Here is a 19,724-nt window from a genome sequence, read left to right on the forward strand (position 1 = left end):
CTGCGCTACGAACAACGGCAGCTAGCGATCAACACTGAATGACCCCCATACTCTGCTGCTAAATGAAAAACCACTGGTGACACACCTGAACTGTGGGAAATTATTCAATTATTTATTTTCACTTAGAGAAAAAGAGAATTAGCTTTAGACTTAAATTGTGCCCAGCCATGTGCACCAATAACTGATCATCACAAAAAGGTTTTTACTCAAGTTGTAGGATCAATGTTAAACTTTTTAAAATTGTATTACAGGTACATAGTTACCCACTATTAAAGTCTCCTCTACAGGTACAAGTCAAAGTTACATACTTTTAAAGTCTCCTCTTCGAAAGACGCCAGGAGAGGAGATGTGCTTGCCATTTTGCAGTGCGGAGTTGGGCTATCACGTCACTAGGCCCTACCACTAAAGTTCCATGATTCATGGGTCTGCGGGTAGGGGCGGGATTAAATTATGCAAATATGGGTAATTTAGCCCCGCCCCTCCGTACAGCACCACGATTCCATGTATAATCTCCTCATTCTGCCCTCTTCACTAGGAAGTGGGCTTGATGTGGGAGATACGGCCACTCTTCCATGGGTGCATGGGACTACCCTGAAAACTCAGGAGTCTCACGCAAGTTAGGCAAGTATGAACAAATATATTTCCACTACAACTCATGTATTTGTAAACTGTAGGTATCTCTGTACTGCTGCATATAATGCGATCTATCTCTTGCACAAAACACAATTACAATGATGACATTGTAATTTCAACAATACTGCAATAGTGCTCAGCAGCAAAATAAAGGATAAAAAAAAAAAACAGTATAGCACAAAAAAACACCCAGTGCACTTTCAAATTAAACCAACTACAATGTTTAAATACATGTAACATTAAACAACATATTTAACCTATTTTGCTGCTGAGACTGTTCTGGAACGTTTGGGCTGGTTGTATTTAGATATGAATTGGTGCAGTACCCACATAGATTATACTTGTTTTTTTTTCATGAAAATAGCATTCATGTTGCTTATCTCTCCTCATATGGCAAGGTAAATCTACCCAAAATGGACAAAAAGTGTGTTTATTGTTTTTTTCATTGTACAGTAATTGCAAGAAAATGTCTAATCATTTTTCTCACCATCCACAAGGAATACTCTGTAGTTCTTGACTTTCCAAAACATTCTACAAATGCATTGTATACCAGGAGTCTGGAGGCAAAATAGAAGGTGGTGTCCCCAACACCCATTCGCTCCGGCTTGCGCATGTACCGACGTTGCACATGTGCAGTAGCACAGCTAAGGGGACAAAGGAGGAAGTTGCAAGCCAGTTACTTCTCAGTGGTTGCCAGGATGGGTTCCTATTGGAGCCCCTGTACCTAATAATTATTCCTTAATGGTGCTAATTGCGGCCATAAGGAATCTTTATTTTTGGGTGCTGGCTGCAAATGATAATACAGCCCTAAAAGATTTACATTAATAATTAGTACAAATGCTTAAAACAAATTCTGCACTTCTTTTCATCATATAAGACACAACAGCAGAGCTGTAGCTCACTATATACACACTTTGACGTGACCCACATTGCTGCTACAATCACACATTCCTGGACTTTTCAGCTTAAAGGGGCTACTAAGGGGGCTTCTGAGCAAGGACAACAGTCAGCAGTGACTGTAGAAAAACACTATGTAATGTGTGGAGAGAGATCTGTCCTAGTTCAGCAGCCCCCATCGGTCCTCCCTCCATGGTTTGAGCCCGGAGACCAGTGCTTCCACTGCTTCCAGGAGTAACGCTACTGATTAAATGTGGTCTGGTGATCAACAGTGATCATCTCTGGATTTCCTAACACTTTCTGGAGTAAAGTGGTGTTATTGCCTGCTGCTCCCTAGACAATAACCTCTAAGGGGGCCACATCAGCATCATTATTATCATCATCATCATCTCCTCTTTCAATAAAGGTGTACCTGTGTTTATCAGAGCCAGGATAAGAGAAATATCCCTCCATCCCTGGGCTATTTAATAATTTCAGCAGTGCAAGAGTGTTCTCTGGTGATCCCACATGATCACCAGAGAGCAACTCCTCAGGGTCAAGTCAATGCCCCCTTTGGAGCAGTTGAAATATGGTCTCTGGAGTAACAAATCACACTTGCCAACTGTGAAGAGGAATAATGGTCTGGTGCCGTATTTCTTGTTTTGGCCTAGGCCCCTTAGTTCCAGCGAAGTGACTTCTTAATGCTACAGCATACAGTGACTTTCTAGAGCAGTGATTTTCAACCTTTCACGACTCGTGGCACGCCTAACAAGACTTTAAAATTCCCAAGGCACACTATCTTTACCCATGGGGAAAAAACAAAACATATGTCCCCACAGATATCAAATACATTGGCCTCAACATTTATCGAACACACTGGGCCCCACAATAATTCCACACTGCCCCCCCCACAAACACACACAGTAATGGCACACACACTGCACCCTTCACAGCCCCCACAGTAATGGCACACATACTGCCCCCTCCTTCCCTGTAATAGTGTACTACTCACAGACCCCACTGTAATGTCAGCCCGAAGTCCTGTATATCTGTTATGCACACCAGTGCCTGCAGGAATGTACTGGTGTTTGAACTGTTATGCAAAACAAATGGACTCACAGACAAACTGGGGAATATGACATAACGTACACAGAAGGTGATAGGGTAACAAAATACACACACAGTGAACAGAGAAGCCCAGAGGCTAAGGAACTGGGTATCTCCCTTGTATTAGAACTGCTCAGATGTAAAAAGCAAGATGTTGTGTTTTAATACGTAGAGAACCCGAAATGCTGTTGCTAAGGGCAACAGCAAAACCCTAAAGGGTTACCAACGGGTGTGGCAGTAAACTCCTTGGTCAGAGATGGAATGATAGACACAAGGAGAGCCTCCACAATCCTGATTCTCACTTGCAGTGCACAGGTTTAAGCTTACTGCCACTAAACTGACCCCTGACACCTAGCACAGTGAGACAGGATTAGACAGGCAAGTGTTAGAATACAGCCGCAAACTTGCTAAGTTCACAGAGTAATAACAGAACCCCAGCAAGCTAAACGACTGACTCCAGTCTTACTGCTAGGTCTGGATTGGCAGAGTGTAATACCAAATCCCCAGGCCTATTTGCAGTAAGCAACAAACAAATACAAAGCTACACAGTACTGGCTAACTTTCATGAACTGACTAACCAACAGAGATTCAGCAGCATCTGCTTACCCTGAAAAGAGGCCTTATAAAGCAGGTGCTGTCCACGCCCCACTCAGACCTCACAGACTGTGAGCACAAAAACCAGCACCGGATCCCCTGCCGTGCACAGAGCCTATAACCACTGCACAGCAAAAGACCCGAACCGGAGTATCAGCTGCGCTCAGGTTACTCCACTAGCACTTGTCTCCCGGTTGCCATGACGACGTGGCAGCACAGGGCAGGAGACCCTAACAGTACCCCCCCTCTGACGAGGGGTCAAAGAACCCCTACCACCGGGTTTATCGGGGAACTGCGAGAAGAAAGAGCGTATCAGTCTGGGGGCATGAAGATCACAACTGCGCACCCACGACCGCTCCTCCGGGCCATACCCCTTCCAGTGCACCAAAAATGACAGCCGACCCCGAACCACCTTGGAGTCAAGAATCCTTTCAACAACAAACTCCCTCTGGCCACATATCAGAAGAGGGGAAGGTCTTCCACTGGAAAAAGGATTACTAATCGCCCGTTTTAAAAGGGAACAATGAAATGTTTTATTGATACCCAAAGAACGGGGCAGATCTAACTGAAATGCCACCGGATTGATAACCCTGGTGATCTTATAAGGGCCGATGAACCGGGGCCCTAACTTATGAGATGGCTGTCTCAACTTCAAATTCTTGGTAGACAACCAGACGAAGTCTCCTAATTTGAAGCTGCAGGGTCTTTTCCGCTTATCAAAAACCCTTTTGGTCACTAATGACACAGACACAAGGGCTTTCTTCACTTTCCGCCAAATACCTCTAAGGACCGAAACCACAGAGGAACCACCAGGCGTGGAGTCCAGGGGGTCAAAAGAATTGGCCTTAGGATGATGCCCATACACACAAAGGAAGGGAGAGATCCCTGTAGCAGAGTGAGCCGCGTTGTTATAGGCAAACTCCGCCATGGACAGATGAGCAACCCAGTCAGTCTGACACTTGGAGACATAACACCTGAGGAACTGCTCCAAGGACTGGTTCACCCTTTCAGTCTGCCCATTAGACTGCGGATGGTAGCCTGACGACAAGCTGACAGAAATCTGGAGATCGGAACAAAATGCCCTCCAGAATTTGGCCACAAACTGGGATCCGCGGTCAGAGACCACATCAAGTGGCAACCCGTGGAGACGCACAACATGCAGCATAAATAATTCAGACAGGCGTCTGGCTGATGGCAGCCCAACCAGTGGAACGAAGTGCGCCATCTTCGAAAACCTGTCAACGACAACCCAGATGGCTGTCATCCCCGAGGATTTGGGCAAGTCCACCACAAAATCCATTGAAATGTGGGTCCATGGCTTAGATGGGATAGAGAGTGGATGTAATGGGCCAACAGGAACCCCTCTAGGAGTCTTATTTCGGGCACAGATGTCACATGCCCGAACCCACTGATCCACATCCTTAGCCACCGAGGGCCACCACACCGCCCTAGATAGCAACTCCCGAGTTCTGGCAATACCCGGGTGACCTGCCGACTTCTTGGCATGGAATTCCAGGAACACTCGCTGTCTTAACCTAGGAGGCACAAACAAAAGACCTACCGGAAGGTCTGGAGGAGCCTGCTCCTGTGCTCTAAGGACTAATGATAAGAGGTCCTGGGTAATGCCCACTTTAATACATGATGGGGAAACAATGGGCAACGGCTCCTCGGTGGTCTCCTGGATTGGAGCAAAACTCCGCGAGAGCGCATCAGCCTTGATGTTTTTTGACCCAGGGCGATATGTTATCAAAAAATTAAAGCGAGCAAAAAACAAAGCCCATCGTGCCTGCCTGGCATTGAGACGCTTCGCTGACTCTAAATATGCCAGATTCTTATGGTCAGTGAGAATTGAGACCACAAACTTAGCCCCCTCAAGCCAGTGTCTCCACTCCTCGAGTGCATCCTTAATAGCCAACAATTCCCGGTTACCCACGTCATAATTCATCTCGGCAGGCGAAAATTTACGGGAAAAGTAAGCACAGGGATGAAGGCGATTATCAGACACTCCCATCTGAGAAAGCACTGCCCCAATACCCATCTCAGAGGCATCCACCTCCACCACAAAAGGACGCTCTGGATCTGGGTGTCGCAGCACCTTGGCCGAAACAAATGCCCTTTTGAGACGGGCAAAAGCCGCTTTAGCCTCACAAGACCAGTGAGCAACATCCGCCCCTTTCTTAGTGAGTGCCACCAAGGGCGCCACTATAGACGAAAATCCAGCGATAAATCGTCTATAAAAATTTGCAAAGCCCAGGAAACGCTGAAGCGCCTTCAAACTAGTGGGCTGCACCCAATCCAGGACTGCCTGTACCTTGGAACCCTCCATTTGGAAACCTTCTGGGGAGATAATATATCCTAGAAATGCGATTTGCTGAACTTCAAATGCGCACTTCTCCAGCTTCGCCCCAAGCCGGTGGTCTCTGAGTTTCTGGAGGACTAAGCGTACATGCTTCCGATGTTCCTCCAGGGAATGGGAGAAGATTAGGATGTCATCTAAGTATACAACTAAGAATCTATCCAAATATTCCCTGAGCACATCATTCATGAAATCCTGGAAGACTGCCGGGGCATTACAGAGCCCAAAAGGCATCACCAAATATTCATAATGCCCTGAGTGGGTATTAAAGGCAGTCTTCCATTCATCCCCCTCTCTTATTCGGATTAGATTGTACGCACCGCGTAGGTCAATCTTAGAAAAAATGGTGGCAGTACGAAGCTGGTCAAACAAGACCGAAATGAGAGGCAGTGGGTATGAGTTTTTAATCGTGATACGGTTCAATTCCCTGAAGTCGATGCAGGGTCGCAACGAACCGTCCTTTTTACCCACGAAGAAGAACCCCGACCCAACTGGAGACTGTGAAGGTCTGATAAATCCCTTAGCCAAGTTCTCCTGAATGTACTCTGCCATAGCCTGAGTCTCAGGACGTGACAGGGAGTACAACCTGCTCTTGGGAAGCTTAGCATTTGGCAACAAATCAATGGCACAGTCATAGGGGCGATGGGGAGGTAGTACCTCTGCAACTTTTTTGGAGAACACGTCCGCAAAATCTGCATAACACCCTGGCAATCCTGGCAAACTTAGCTGCGAGAGCCTGACTGGAAGGCTCAAGCAACTCCTGAAACAATCAGTACCCCAACTAAGAATCTCCCCAGAGACCCAGTGAAATTGAGGATTGTGGGCCCTTAACCAGGGTAACCCCAACACCAATGGGGCAAAAGTACAGACAGTCACATAAAAGGACAACTCCTCAGAGTGTGTGGCTCCAATAAACAAAGAAATCTGGCTAGTGCAAGAGGTAATTTTACCTTGGGATAATGGTTCCCCGTTTAACCCACAAATCTCAATTTCCGATGCCAAGGGTACTAAGGGAACAGAGTGTTTTAGGGCGAATTGGCGGTCCATAAAAACCCCGTCGGCCCCACTGTCCACAAAGGCCTCAGTCTTGACAGTTTGACCGAGGATCTTCAAGGTCACCGGAATGATAAAAGTCTTCTTGGGAAATTCTGACTTCTGGCCTGACAGGATATTTCCCATCACCCTCAGGCCCTGAAGTTTTCCGGCTTTTCTGGGCATGATACTACCACATGACCTTTATTCCCACAGTACAAACACAACCCCTGCTGTCTCCTCCGCGTCTTCTCACGCAAGGAGAGGCGGGTAGCCCCAATCTGCATAGGCTCCTCAGAAAATTCCTCAGAGTCTGAGGTTCCCTTGGGAAGGAAGGAAATCTCAGTCTCCCTTTCAAGCCTACGCTCTCTCAGCCGTCTATCCACCCGGATGGATAACTGCATGAGCTGATCCAAGCTATCAGGCAAGGGATATTGTACCAGTTGGTCCTTTATCTGGTTAGAAAGACCTCTTCGGTACTGGTGTCTCAGGGCTGGGTCATTCCACTGGGTATCATGGGCCAACCTCCGAAACTCCGTACAGTAAACCTCAACTGGCCTTCGCCCTTGCTTAAGGATCGAAATCTGAGCCTCGGCTGAGGCCGTCTTGTCAGGGTCATCATACAACATGCCCAGTGCCGTAAAAAAAGCATCAACACTTTTAAGCGACGGACAGTCAGGCTGCAACCCATATGCCCAGACCTGTGGGTCTCCTTGTAGCAAGGAAATCACTATGCCCACCCGCTGAATCTCCGACCCAGAAGACTGAGGCCTAAGCCGGAAGTATAGCTTGCAGCTCTCCTTGAAACAAAAGAACTGCGAGCGATCTCCAGAAAAACGATCCGGGAGATTTACTTTCGGCTCCTTAACCCCTGCAGGTGCTGCTGCTGCGGGAGCTCCGCCAGCAGCCTGGGAGGTGTGCATTTTAATGGACAAATCATTAAATTGCCGAGTCAGGACCTGCACCTGATCGACCACCTGTTGCAACGTATTTTGAGGGGTATGCTCCATATTCCCACAAAATTTCAACAGGAGTATTAGGCTGCTGAATATGTTATGCACACCAGTGCCTGCAGGAATGTACTGGTGTTTGAACTGTTATGCAAAACAAATGGACTCACAGACAAACTGGGGAATATGACATAACGTACACAGAAGGTGATAGGGTAACAAAATACACACACAGTGAACAGAGAAGCCCAGAGGCTAAGGAACTGGGTATCTCCCTTGTATTAGAACTGCTCAGATGTAAAAAGCAAGATGTTGTGTTTTAATACGTAGAGAACCCGAAATGCTGTTGCTAAGGGCAACAGCAAAACCCTAAAGGGTTACCAACGGGTGTGGCAGTAAACTCCTTGGTCAGAGATGGAATGATAGACACAAGGAGAGCCTCCACAATCCTGATTCTCACTTGCAGTGCACAGGTTTAAGCTTACTGCCACTAAACTGACCCCTGACACCTAGCACAGTGAGACAGGATTAGACAGGCAAGTGTTAGAATACAGCCGCAAACTTGCTAAGTTCACAGGAGTAATAACAGAACCCCAGCAAGCTAAACGACTGACTCCAGTCTTACTGCTAGGTCTGGATTGGCAGAGTGTAATACCAAATCCCCAGGCCTATTTGCAGTAAGCAACAAACAAATACAAAGCTACACAGTACTGGCTAACTTTCATGAACTGACTAACCAACAGAGATTCAGCAGCATCTGCTTACCCTGAAAAGAGGCCTTATAAAGCAGGTGCTGTCCACGCCCCACTCAGACCTCACAGACTGTGAGCACAAAAACCAGCACCGGATCCCCTGCCGTGCACAGAGCCTATAACCACTGCACAGCAAAAGACCCGAACCGGAGTATCAGCTGCGCTCAGGTTACTCCACTAGCACTTGTCTCCCGGTTGCCATGACGACGTGGCAGCACAGGGCAGGAGACCCTAACAATATCAGAGCTGTAGTAGGATTAGAACAGGGCAGTCCGCACGCTGCAGCATACACTAGCACCAAGCGCAGCAGGAATGAGACGTAGTATGAGTGACCTATCAGCACGTCACCATAGGTCACGGACTGGGCAGCAGGAAAGCTGACTGTGCTGGCCATGCACAACGACAGGAGAAGGATCCATGTATCGCAGGCTGACGGCGGCAGAGCACTGTCTGCGGGCGGCGGCGCACTGTGCAGGGCATCTCTGGTGGCCGGTGAGCCGCGTGAACGGCAGGCTGCGGCACACCTGACAACTGCTGGCGGCACACTAGTGTGCCGCGGCACAGCGGTTGAAAAACGCTGTTCTAGAGTAATGTGTGCTGCCAACTTTGTAGTAACTGCCTTAGGATGGCCTTTTCCTGTTTCAGCATGACACAAAGCCAGGTCCATCAAAAATGTTTTGGCGAGTTTGGTGTTTAAGAACTTGACTGCACAGATCCATGATTAAACACAATTGGGATGAATTGGAACGCAAACTCAGAGCAAGGGCTTTTTCCCCAACATCAATGTCTAGCTAATGCTCTTGTGGCTGTATGAATGAAAATGTCCACAGAGATGTTCTAAAATCTAGTAGAAATCCTTCCAAGAGGAGTAGAGTCTGTTATAGCAGCAAGGGGAGTCATACTCCACAATAATGCCCATGGTATTGGAATAAGAAGCACATATGAATGAGATGTTTGGATGCCTACATACTTTGACCATGTAGTGTTAGAAAGAAAAGTAATTTGTATCACTGGTAAGAACGTACCCTGGTTTTAACTCTGACTGGCGTCTCACGGCAGAGTATCGGATAGAGATGGTGCACGCCTTCATCAGAGATTCCAGCACCTCACCGCGGAGTAGGGACACCCGCACATGAATCATGGTGAAGTAGTTTATCTTATCAGATCCACGCTTAATGTAGGAGCCATCAGGAAGAACCTGTCATGGGAAAGTAAAAAAAATAAAAATAAAATATCAAATCCAACATCTGGAGAAAGTGATTATTTTTAAGAGTCTAAACTCCGATGACTATACCTTGAAGTGTAACAGATAAACTCATACAGGTGGAGTATCCCTTATCCAAAATGCTTGGGAACCGAAGTATTTTGGATACTGGATTTTTCAGCATTTTGGAATAATTGCATACCATAATGAGATATCATGGCGATGGGACCCAAGTCTAAGCACAGAATGCATTTATGTTCAATATACACCTTATACACACAGCCTGAAGGTTATTTTAGTCAATATTTTTAATAACTCTGTGCATTAAATAAAGTGTGTGTACATACACATAATTAATTTATGTTTCATATACACCTTATACACACAGCCTGAAGGTCATTTAATACAATATTTGTAATAACTTTGTGTATTAAACAAAGTTTGTGTACATTGAGCCATCAGAAAACAAAGGTTTCACTATCTCACTCAAAAAAAATCTGTATTTCGGAATATTTGGATATGGGATACTCAACCTGTGTCACATAATGATGACAATAAAATAAATAATTTTACAAAATGATTATACTTTATAATACACTGGTTTTGGATAGAGATGAGGGGGTTCGGTTCCTCGGAATCCGAACCCCCCCGAACTTCACCAATTTTACACGGGTTCGAGGCAGACTCGGATCCTCCCGCCTTGCTCGGTTAACCCGAGCGCTCCCGAACGTCATCATCCCGCTGTCGTATTCTCGCGAGATTCGTATTCTATATAAGGAGCCGCGCATCGCCGCCATTTTCACTCGTGCATTGGAGAGGATAGGGAGAGGACGTGTGCAGTGTTCTCTCAGTTGTGTTCAGTGTGCTGCAAATATCTGTGCTCAGTGTGCTGCAAATATCTGTGCTCAGTGTGCTTGCAAATATCTGTGCTCAGTGTGCTTGCAAATATCTGTGCTCAGTGTGCTTGCAAATATCTGTGCTCAGTGTGCTTGCAAATATCTACGTTCTCTGCCTGAAAAATGCTCTATATCTGTGCTGCATTGTAGTATATAGTAGGAGGATAGTGCAGAATTTTGCTGACCAGTGACCACCAGTATTATATCAGTACGGTACAGTAGTCCACTGCTCTACCTACCTCTGTGTCGTCAAGTATATTATCCATCCATACCTGTGGTGCATTTTAGTTGTTGTGCGCAGTAGTAGGAGGACAGTGCATAATTTTGCTGACTACCAGTATATAATATATAGCAGTACGGTACAGTAGTCCACTGCTCTACCTACCTCTGTGTCGTTAAGTATACTATCCATCCATACCTGTGGTGCATTATAGTTGTTGTGCGCAGTAGTAGGAGGACAGTGCATAATTTTGCTGACAACCAGTATATAATATATAGCAGTACGGTACAGTAGTCCACTGCTCTACCTACCCCTATGGTGCATTTTAGTTGTTGTGCACAGTAGTAGGAGGACAGTGCATAATTTTGCTGACTACCAGTATATAATATATAGCAGTATGGTACAGTAGTCCACTGCTCTACCTACCTCTGTGTCGTCAAGTATACTATCCATCCATACCTGTGGTGCATTTTAGTTGTTGTGCGCAGTAGTAGGAGGACAGTGCATAATTTTGCTGACCACCAGTATATAATATATAGCAGTACGGTACAGTAGTCCACTGCTCTACCTACCTCTGTGTCGTCAAGTATACTATCCATCCATACCTGTGGTGCATTTAAGTTTTGCGCACTAGTAGTAGGACAGTGCATAATTTTGCTGACCACCAGTATATAATATATAGCAGTACGGTACAGTAGTCCACTGCTCTACCTACCTCTGTGTCGTCAAGTATACTATCCATCCATACCTGTGGTGCATTTTAGTTGTTGTGCGCAGTAGCAGGAGGACAGTGCATCATTTTGCTGACCACCAGTATATAATATATAGCAGCACGGTACAGTAGGCCATTGCTATTGATATATTACTGGCATATAATTCCACACATTAAAAAATGGAGAACAAAAATGTGGAGAGTAAAATAGGGAAAGATCAAGATCCACTTCCACCTCGTGCTGACGTTGCTGCCACTAGTCATGGCCGAGACGATGAAATGCCATCAACGTCGTCTGCCAAGGCCGATGCCCAATGTCATAGTAGAGAGCATGTAAAATCCAAAAAACAAAAGTTCAGTAAAATGACCCAAAAATCTAAATTAAAAGCGTCTGAGGAGAAGCGTAAACTTGCCAATATGCCATTTACGACACGGAGTGGCAAGGAACGGCTGAGGCCCTCTCCTATGTTCCTCATGACTAGTGGGTCAGCTTCACATGAGGATGGAAGCACTCATTCTCCCACTAGAAAAATGAAAAGACTTAAGCTGGCAAAAGCACAGCAAGGAACTGTGCGTTCTTCTAAATCACAAATCCCCAAGGAGAGTCCAATTGTGTCGGTTGCGATGCCTGACCTTCCCAACACTGGACGGGAAGAGGTGGCGCCTTCCACCATTTGCACGCCCCCCCAAGTGCTGGAAGGAGCACCCGCAGTCCAGTTCCTGATAGTCAAATTGAAGATGTCACTGTTGAAGTACACCAGGATGAGGATATGGGTGTTGCTAGCGCTGAGGAGGAAATTAACAAGGAGGATTCTGATGGTGAGGTGGTTTGTTTAAGTCAGGCACGCGGGGAGACACCTGTTGTCCGTGGGACGAATATGGCCATTGACATGCCTGGTCAAATTACAAAAAAAATCACCTCGTCGGTGTGGAATTATTTTAACAGAAATGCGGACAACATTTGTCAAGCCGTGTGTTGCCTTTGTCAAGCTGTAATAAGTAGGGGTAAGGACGTTAACCACCTAGGAACATCCTCCCTTATACGTCACCTGGAGCGCATTCATCAGAAGTCATTGACAAGTTCAAAAACTTTGGGTGACAGCGGAAGCAGTCCACTGACAACTAAATCCCTTCCTCTTGTAACCAAGCTCCTGCAAACCATACCACCAACTCCCTCAGTGTCAATTTCCTCCTTAGACAGGAACGCCAATAGTCCTGCAGGCCATGTCACTGTCAAGTCTGACGAGTCCTCTCCTACCTGGGATTCCTCCGATGCATCCTTGAGTGTAACGCCTACTGCTGCTGGCACTGCTGTTGTTGCTGCTGGGAGTCGATCGTCATCCCAGAGAGGAATTTAGAAGGCCACTTGTACTACTTCCAGTAAGCAATTGACTGTCCAACAGTCCTTTGCGAGGAAGATAAAATATCACAGCAGTCATCCTGCTGCAAAGCGGATAACTCAGGCCTTGGCAGCCTGGGCGGTGTTAAACGTGTTTCCGGTATCCACCGTTAATTCACAGGAAACTAGAGATTTGCTTGAGGTACTGTGTCCCCGGTACCAAATACCATCTAGGTTCCATTTCTCTAGGCAGGCGATACCGTGAATGTACACAGACCTCAGAAGAAGAGTCACCAGTGTCCTAAAAAATGCAGTTGTACCCAATGTCCACTTAACCACGGACATGTGGACAAGTGGAGCAGGGCAGACTAAGGACTATATGACCGTGACAGCCCACTGGGTAGATGTATTGCCTCTCGCAGCAAGAACAGCAGCGGCGGCACCAGTAGCAGCAACTCGCAAACGCCAACTCATTCCTAGGCAGGCTACGCTTTGTATCACCGCTTTCCAGAAGAGGCACACAGCTGACAACCTCTTACAGAAACTGAGGAACATCATCGCAGAATGGCTTACCCCAATTGGACTCTCCTGGGGATTTGTGACATCGGACAACGCCACCAATATTGTGCGTGCATTACATGTGGGCAAATTCCAGCACGTCCCATGTTTTGCACATACATTGAATTTGGTGGTGCAGAATTATTTAAAAAACTACAGGGGCGTACAAGAGATGCTGTCGGTGGCCCGAAGAATTGCGGGCCACTTTCGGCATCAGCCACCGCGTGCCGAAGACTGGAGCACCAGCAAACACTCCTGAACCTGCCCCGCCATCATCTGAAGCAAGAGGTGGTAACGAGGTTGAATACAACCCTGTCTTCTACTGTCACTGCATATGATTCTGTCACCATTGAAAGAATGGTGGAGGATTATATGAGTGACCGCATCCAAGTAGGCACGTCAGACAGTCCGTACGTATACTGGCAGGAAAAAGAGGCAATTTGGAGGCCCTTGCACAAACTGGCTTTATTTTACCTAAGTTGCCCCCCCTCTAGTGTGTACTCCGAAAGAGTGTTTAGTGCAGCTGATCACCTTCTCAGCAATCGGCGTACGAGGTTACTTCCAGAAAATGTGGAGAAGATGATGTTCATCAAAATGAATTATAATCAATTCCTCCGTGGAGACATTCACCAGCAATTGCCTCCAGAAAGTACACAGGGACCTGAGATGGTGGATTCCAGTGGGGACGAATTAATAATCTGTGAGGAGGGGGATGTACACAGTGAAAGGGGTGAGGAATCGGACGATGAGGAGGAGGTGGACATCTTGCCTCTGTAGAACCAGTTTGTGCAAGGAGAGATTGATTGCTTCTTTTTTGGTGGGGGCCCAAACCAACCAGTCATTTCAGTCACAGTCGTGTGGCAGACCCTGTCGCTGAAATGATGGGTTTGTTAAAGTGTGCATGTCCTGTTTATACAACATAAGGGTGGGTGGGAGGGCCCAAGGACAATTCCATCTTGCACCTCTTTTTTTATTTAATTTATCTTTGCATCATGTGCTGTTTGTGGACTATTTTTAAATCTGCCATCCTGTCTGACACTGCAGTGACACTTCTAGATGGGCCAGGTGTTCGTGTCGGCCACTTGGGTCGCTTAGCTTAGTCACACAGCGACCTTGGTGCACCTCTTTTTTTCTTTGCATCATGTGCTGTTTGGGGACTATTTTTTGAAGTGCCATCCTGTCTGACACTGCAGTGCCACTCCTAGATGGGCCAGGTGTTTGTGTCGGCCACTTGGGTCGCTTAGCTTAGTCACACAGCTACCTCATTGCGTCTCTTTTTTTCTCTGCATCATGTGCTGTTTGGGGACTATTTTTTTTGAAGTGCCATCCTGTCTGACACTGCAGTGCCACTCCTAGATGGGCCAGGTGTTTGTGTCGGCCACTTGTGTCGCTTAGCTTAGTCACACAGCGACCTTGGTGCGCCTCTTTTTTTCTTTGCATCATGTGCTGTTTGGGGACTATTTTTTTGAAGTGCCATCCTGCCTGACACTGCAGTGCCACTCCTAGATGGGCCAGGTGTTTGTGTCGGCCACTTGTGTCGCTTAGCTTAGCCATCCAGCGACCTCGGTGCAAATTTTAGGACTAAAAATAATATTGTGAGGTGTGAGGTGTTCAAAATAGACTGAAAATGAGTGTAAATTATGGTTATTGAGGTTAATAATACTATGGGATCAAAATGACCCCCAAATTCTATGATTTAAGCTGTTTTTGAGGGTTTTTTGTAATAAACACCCGAATCCAAAACACACCCGAATCCGACAAAAAATTTTCAGGGACGTTTTGGCAAAACGCGTCCGAATCCAAAACACGGCCGCGGAACCGAATCCAAAACCAAAACACAAAACCCCAAAAATTTCCGGTGCACATCTCTATTTTAAACCCCATAATAGTGTCCTAGTTCATTTTATGATCCCTGTTATTGCCCTACATCACATTATGTTACATTGCAGGGCTGCCAGTTCACAGTATGCAACACCATACCTCCAATTCACATTATGATATACAGTGTCCCCAGTTCATTTATGCCACACTATAGAGCCTCCACTTTATATTGTGCTACATTACAAGTGCCCCAGTTCATATTATGTAACATTATAATACCCTCCAGTTTATTTTCTACCACATTACAATGAGCAGGTTCGGCAACATAACTAGATAAATTCTAGGCCCCAAGGCAAAAGATTGTAAGGACCCCTATGTACCAGCCAATGGTGAAAAAATAGGGTTTTAATTACCTACCGGTAAATCCTTTTCTCGTAGTCCGTAGAGGATGCTGGGGTCCATTTTAGTACCATGGGGTATAGACGGTTCCGCAGGAGCCTTCGGCACGTTAAGACTTTTCAACAGTGTGAACTGGCTCCTCCCTCTATGCCCCTCCTCCAGACCTCAGTATAGGAGGAGACGGACGGACAACTTCGAGAGAAGAATTTACATTAAACTAGTGGCGACATTCACACCAGCTCACACCATACAAAACATGCAGCCTAACATGGCTTTCAACATAACCCATGCTAACGTGCATGCATAACGCAACGGCAACAGCTGTGAACATCTTAACACATGAGAACCTGTGTAAAAAGATAAAACGTAAATCTGCAGGAAAAATGAGCACTGGGCGGGCGCCCATCATCCTCTACGGACTACGAGAAAAGGATTTACCGGTAGGTAATTAAAATTATATTTTCTCTTACGTCCTAGAGGATGCTGGGGTCCATTTTAGTACCATAGGGGATATACCAAAGCTCCCAGTACGGGCGGGAAAGTGCTAATGTTCCTGTAGAACTGACTGACCAAACTGAAAGTCGTCAGCAGCCAAGGTGCCAAACATGTAAAACTTAGCAAACATGTTTGTCCCTGACCAAGTAGCTGCTCGGCAAATTTGCAACACCGAGACACCCCGGGCAGCCGCCCAGGAAGAACCCACTTTCCTTGTAGAGTGGAATAAGCGTGCTGAATGGTACCTTCGATCCAGCGCGCAGTAGTCTGCCTAGAAGCAGGACCCCCAATCTTGCTGGGGTCATAGAGGACAAACAAAAATTCTGTTTTACTTATCCGAGCTTTTCTTGCAACATAAGTCCTCAACGCTCTGACGACATCCAAGGACTCTTGAAACGGCTGAGGTGTCAGAAGCCACTGGCACCACCACAGGTTGGTTGATATGGAAATAAGACACAACCTTTGGAAGAAAATGCTGATATGTCTGCAGTTCAGCTCTATCTTCACGAAAAATCAAATAAGGACTCTTGTGTGACAGAGCCCCTAATTCAGACACTCGTCTGCCTGAGGCCAAGGCCAACAGCATGACCACTTTCCAAGTGAGAAACTTCAACTCTACCTCTTGTAGAGGCTCAAACCAGTCCGATTTTAGGAACTGCAACACCACATTAAGATCCCATGGCACCGCAGGAGGCACAAAGGCAGGTTGGATATGCAGAACCCCCTTCATGGACGTCTGGACCTCAGGAAGGGAAGCCAACTGTTTCTGAAAGAAAATGGACAAGGCCTAAATTTGGACCTTGATAGACCCTAATCTCAAGCCAGCATCCACACCCGCCTGTAGAAATAGGAGAAGACGTCCTAATTTAAACTCCACCGCAGGAGACTTCTTGGATTCACACCAAGATACATATTTTCTCCAAATACGTTATATACTTATATGAAAAAACACAGATTTTCGCCTATAACTGAAGGACATTTAATCTATATAACCCTATAGGTACAATGTAAAAAACACTGATGTTATTGTAGTTATAGTTCTCAAAGAAACTTGTTCCAGTATTAATTGGTGAACAGAACAATATAATTTGAATCATCCAAAATATATATATAACGAGTTTTATGGTAAGAACTTACCTTTGTTAAAACTCTTTCTGCGAGGTACACTGGGCTCCACAAGTCTGGACAATAGGGTGTAGAGTAGGATCTTGATCCGAGGCATCAACAGACTCAAAGCTTTGACTGTTCCCAGAATGCACAGTGCCGCCTCCTCTATAACCCCGCCTCCCAGCACAGGAGCTCAGTTTTGTTAACCAGCCCAATGCAGTAGCAGGAAAAGAGACGACAACGGTTAGTAGCCACATATACCATACTCTCATGACAAGAGAAGTGTCAGCGGCTAATGTCATATCAACCCAAAGAAGCTAAGTGCGTCAGGGTGGGCGCCTTGTGGAGCCCAGTGTACCTCGCAGAAAGAGTTTTAACAAAGGTAAGTTCTTACCATAAATCTCGTTTTCTGCTGCGGGGTACACTGGGCTCCACAAGTCTGGACAATGGGGATGTCCTAAAGCAGTTCCTTATGGGAGGGGACGCACTGTAGTGGGCACAAGAACCCGGCGTCCAAAGGAAGCATCCTGGGAAGCGGCAGTATCGAAGGCATAGAACCTTATGAACGTGTTCCCGGAGGACCACGTAGCTGCCTTACACAATTGATCAAGGGTCGCACCATGGGGGGCCGCCCAAGAAGGTCCAACAGACTGAGAAATATGGGCCATAATGTGAGCAGGAGCTGACAGACCAGCCTTCACATAAGCATGTGCAATCACCATTCTAATCCATCTGGCCAGGGTCTGCTTGTGAGCAGGCCAGCCACGTTTGTGAAATCCAAACAAAACAAAGGGGGAATCAGATTTTCAAATAGAAGCAGTTCTCTTCACATAGATACAGTGAGCCCTTACCACATCCAAAGACCGCTCTTTGGGAGACAAATCAGGAGAGACAAAGGCTGGAACCACAATCTCCTGATTAAGGTGGAACGAAGAAACCACCTTAGGTAAATATCCGGGACGAGTCCTAAGAACCGCCCGGTCACGGTGAAAAATCAGACATGGGGAACTACAAGACAAGGCACCCAGATCCGACACTCTTCTAGCAGAGGCAATAGCCAGCAAGAACACCACCTTAAAGGAAAGCCACTTAAGGTCAGCTGAACCAAGAGGTTCAAATGGAGGCTCCTGCAACGCCTCCAAAACCACCGACAAGTCCCAAGGAGCCACAGGCGGGACATAGGGAGGTTGGATACGCAACACACCCTGAGTGAAAGTATGAACATCAGGTAAAGTCGCAATTTTTCTCTGAAACCACATTGACAAGGCAGAAATATGAACCTTGAGGGAGGCCAGACGCAGGCCTAAAGAAAAGCCAAAAGTTTGGCTGTACTAAACTTGGAAGCGTCATAATTGTTAGATGCGCACCAAACAAAGTATGAATGCCAGACCCTATGGTAAATCCGAGCAGAAGCCGGTTTCCGGGCCCGCAACATAGTTTTAATGACCTCTTCAGAAAAACCCTTAGCCCTCAAGACGGAAGCTTCAAGAGCCACGCCGTCAAAGATAGCCGGGCTAGGTCCTGGTAGACACAAGGGCCCTGAACGAGGAGGTCTGGGCATTGTGGAAGTAGAAGTGGACGCTCTGACGATAGGCCTTGCAGGCAGTGGCGTAAGTTTGCCCCAGTCGCCCGGAGGCATGATAAATGTTAGTCATCACAATAAAAAAGACACCAGCATACCTTTATAGAACTTCTACAGTGCTCCCTCACCTGCCAGCAGGTCCTGATGGATATGCTTTGGCGCAACGGTATGACAATATATACAAACAACTTGACTTTCACTTACACACACACACATGCCTCTTTCGCTTAATCACACACACACCTCTTCTGCTTAAATACGCACGCACGTCTCTTTCACTCACACATACACCTATTTCACTTACACACACATACCTCTCACTACACACATGCCTCTTTTACTTAAACACACGCATATGCCTCTTTTGCTTTCACACACACGCTTTTCGCTTACACACACGTGCCTCTTTCACTTACACACACATGCCCTTTTCGCTTACACAAACACACCTCCTTAACTTAGGCACACCTCTCACTTACACACACATGCCTCTCACACACACACATGCCTCTCACTTACACACGCCTCTCGCTTACACATGCCTCTTTTACTTACAAACACGCTTCTCACTTACACAGACATGCCTCTTTCGCTTACACGCACATGCCCTTTCGCTTATACACACATGCCTCTTTTGCTTATACACACATGCCTCTTTCACTTACACACATGCCTCTTAACACACACGCCTCTTTTGCTTACACACACACACACACACACACACACACACACACACACACACACACACACACACACATGTCTCTTTCACTTAAACACACATCTTTCCTTAAAAAAAACACAGACATACACATACACCTCACTTAAAAACATGCACACACATTAACACAGTGCTGCCAACATTTATTAAAGTCATCACTGTCACCCCCACCCCCCCACATGCACCTTACACATGCAAAGTGCACCTTGAGGCAGGTGCTGCCAATAACTACCTGTGCTATCAGTCTAGACCTAACCCTGGATGGAGGGAGAATCAGAGAGTGCTTAACCTGGCCAGGTCAATTGGAAGGGCCTGGGAGTGGCTGTGCGCTGGAGCTTCCCCTATTTGCAGCCAGTGCCGGCTCCCTGGAGAG

The 19,724-nt window shown here is 46.4% G+C and overlaps 1 protein-coding gene across 1 annotated transcript in view; it reads right to left on the reverse strand.

Annotated features, from left to right (window-relative positions):
• ACOX2 (acyl-CoA oxidase 2) overlaps positions 1–19,724 on the reverse strand; it is a 235,665-nt gene that overhangs the window by 53,474 nt on the left and 162,467 nt on the right. The window contains exon 7 of the mRNA XM_063940885.1: positions 9,326–9,498. Coding sequence (XP_063796955.1) covers positions 9,326–9,498 — 173 coding nt within the window. The remainder of the gene's footprint in view (positions 1–9,325; positions 9,499–19,724) is intronic.

Source organism: Pseudophryne corroboree, chromosome 9 (genome assembly GCF_028390025.1).
Source record: "Pseudophryne corroboree isolate aPseCor3 chromosome 9, aPseCor3.hap2, whole genome shotgun sequence".
Lineage (NCBI taxonomy): Eukaryota > Metazoa > Chordata > Amphibia > Anura > Myobatrachidae > Pseudophryne > Pseudophryne corroboree.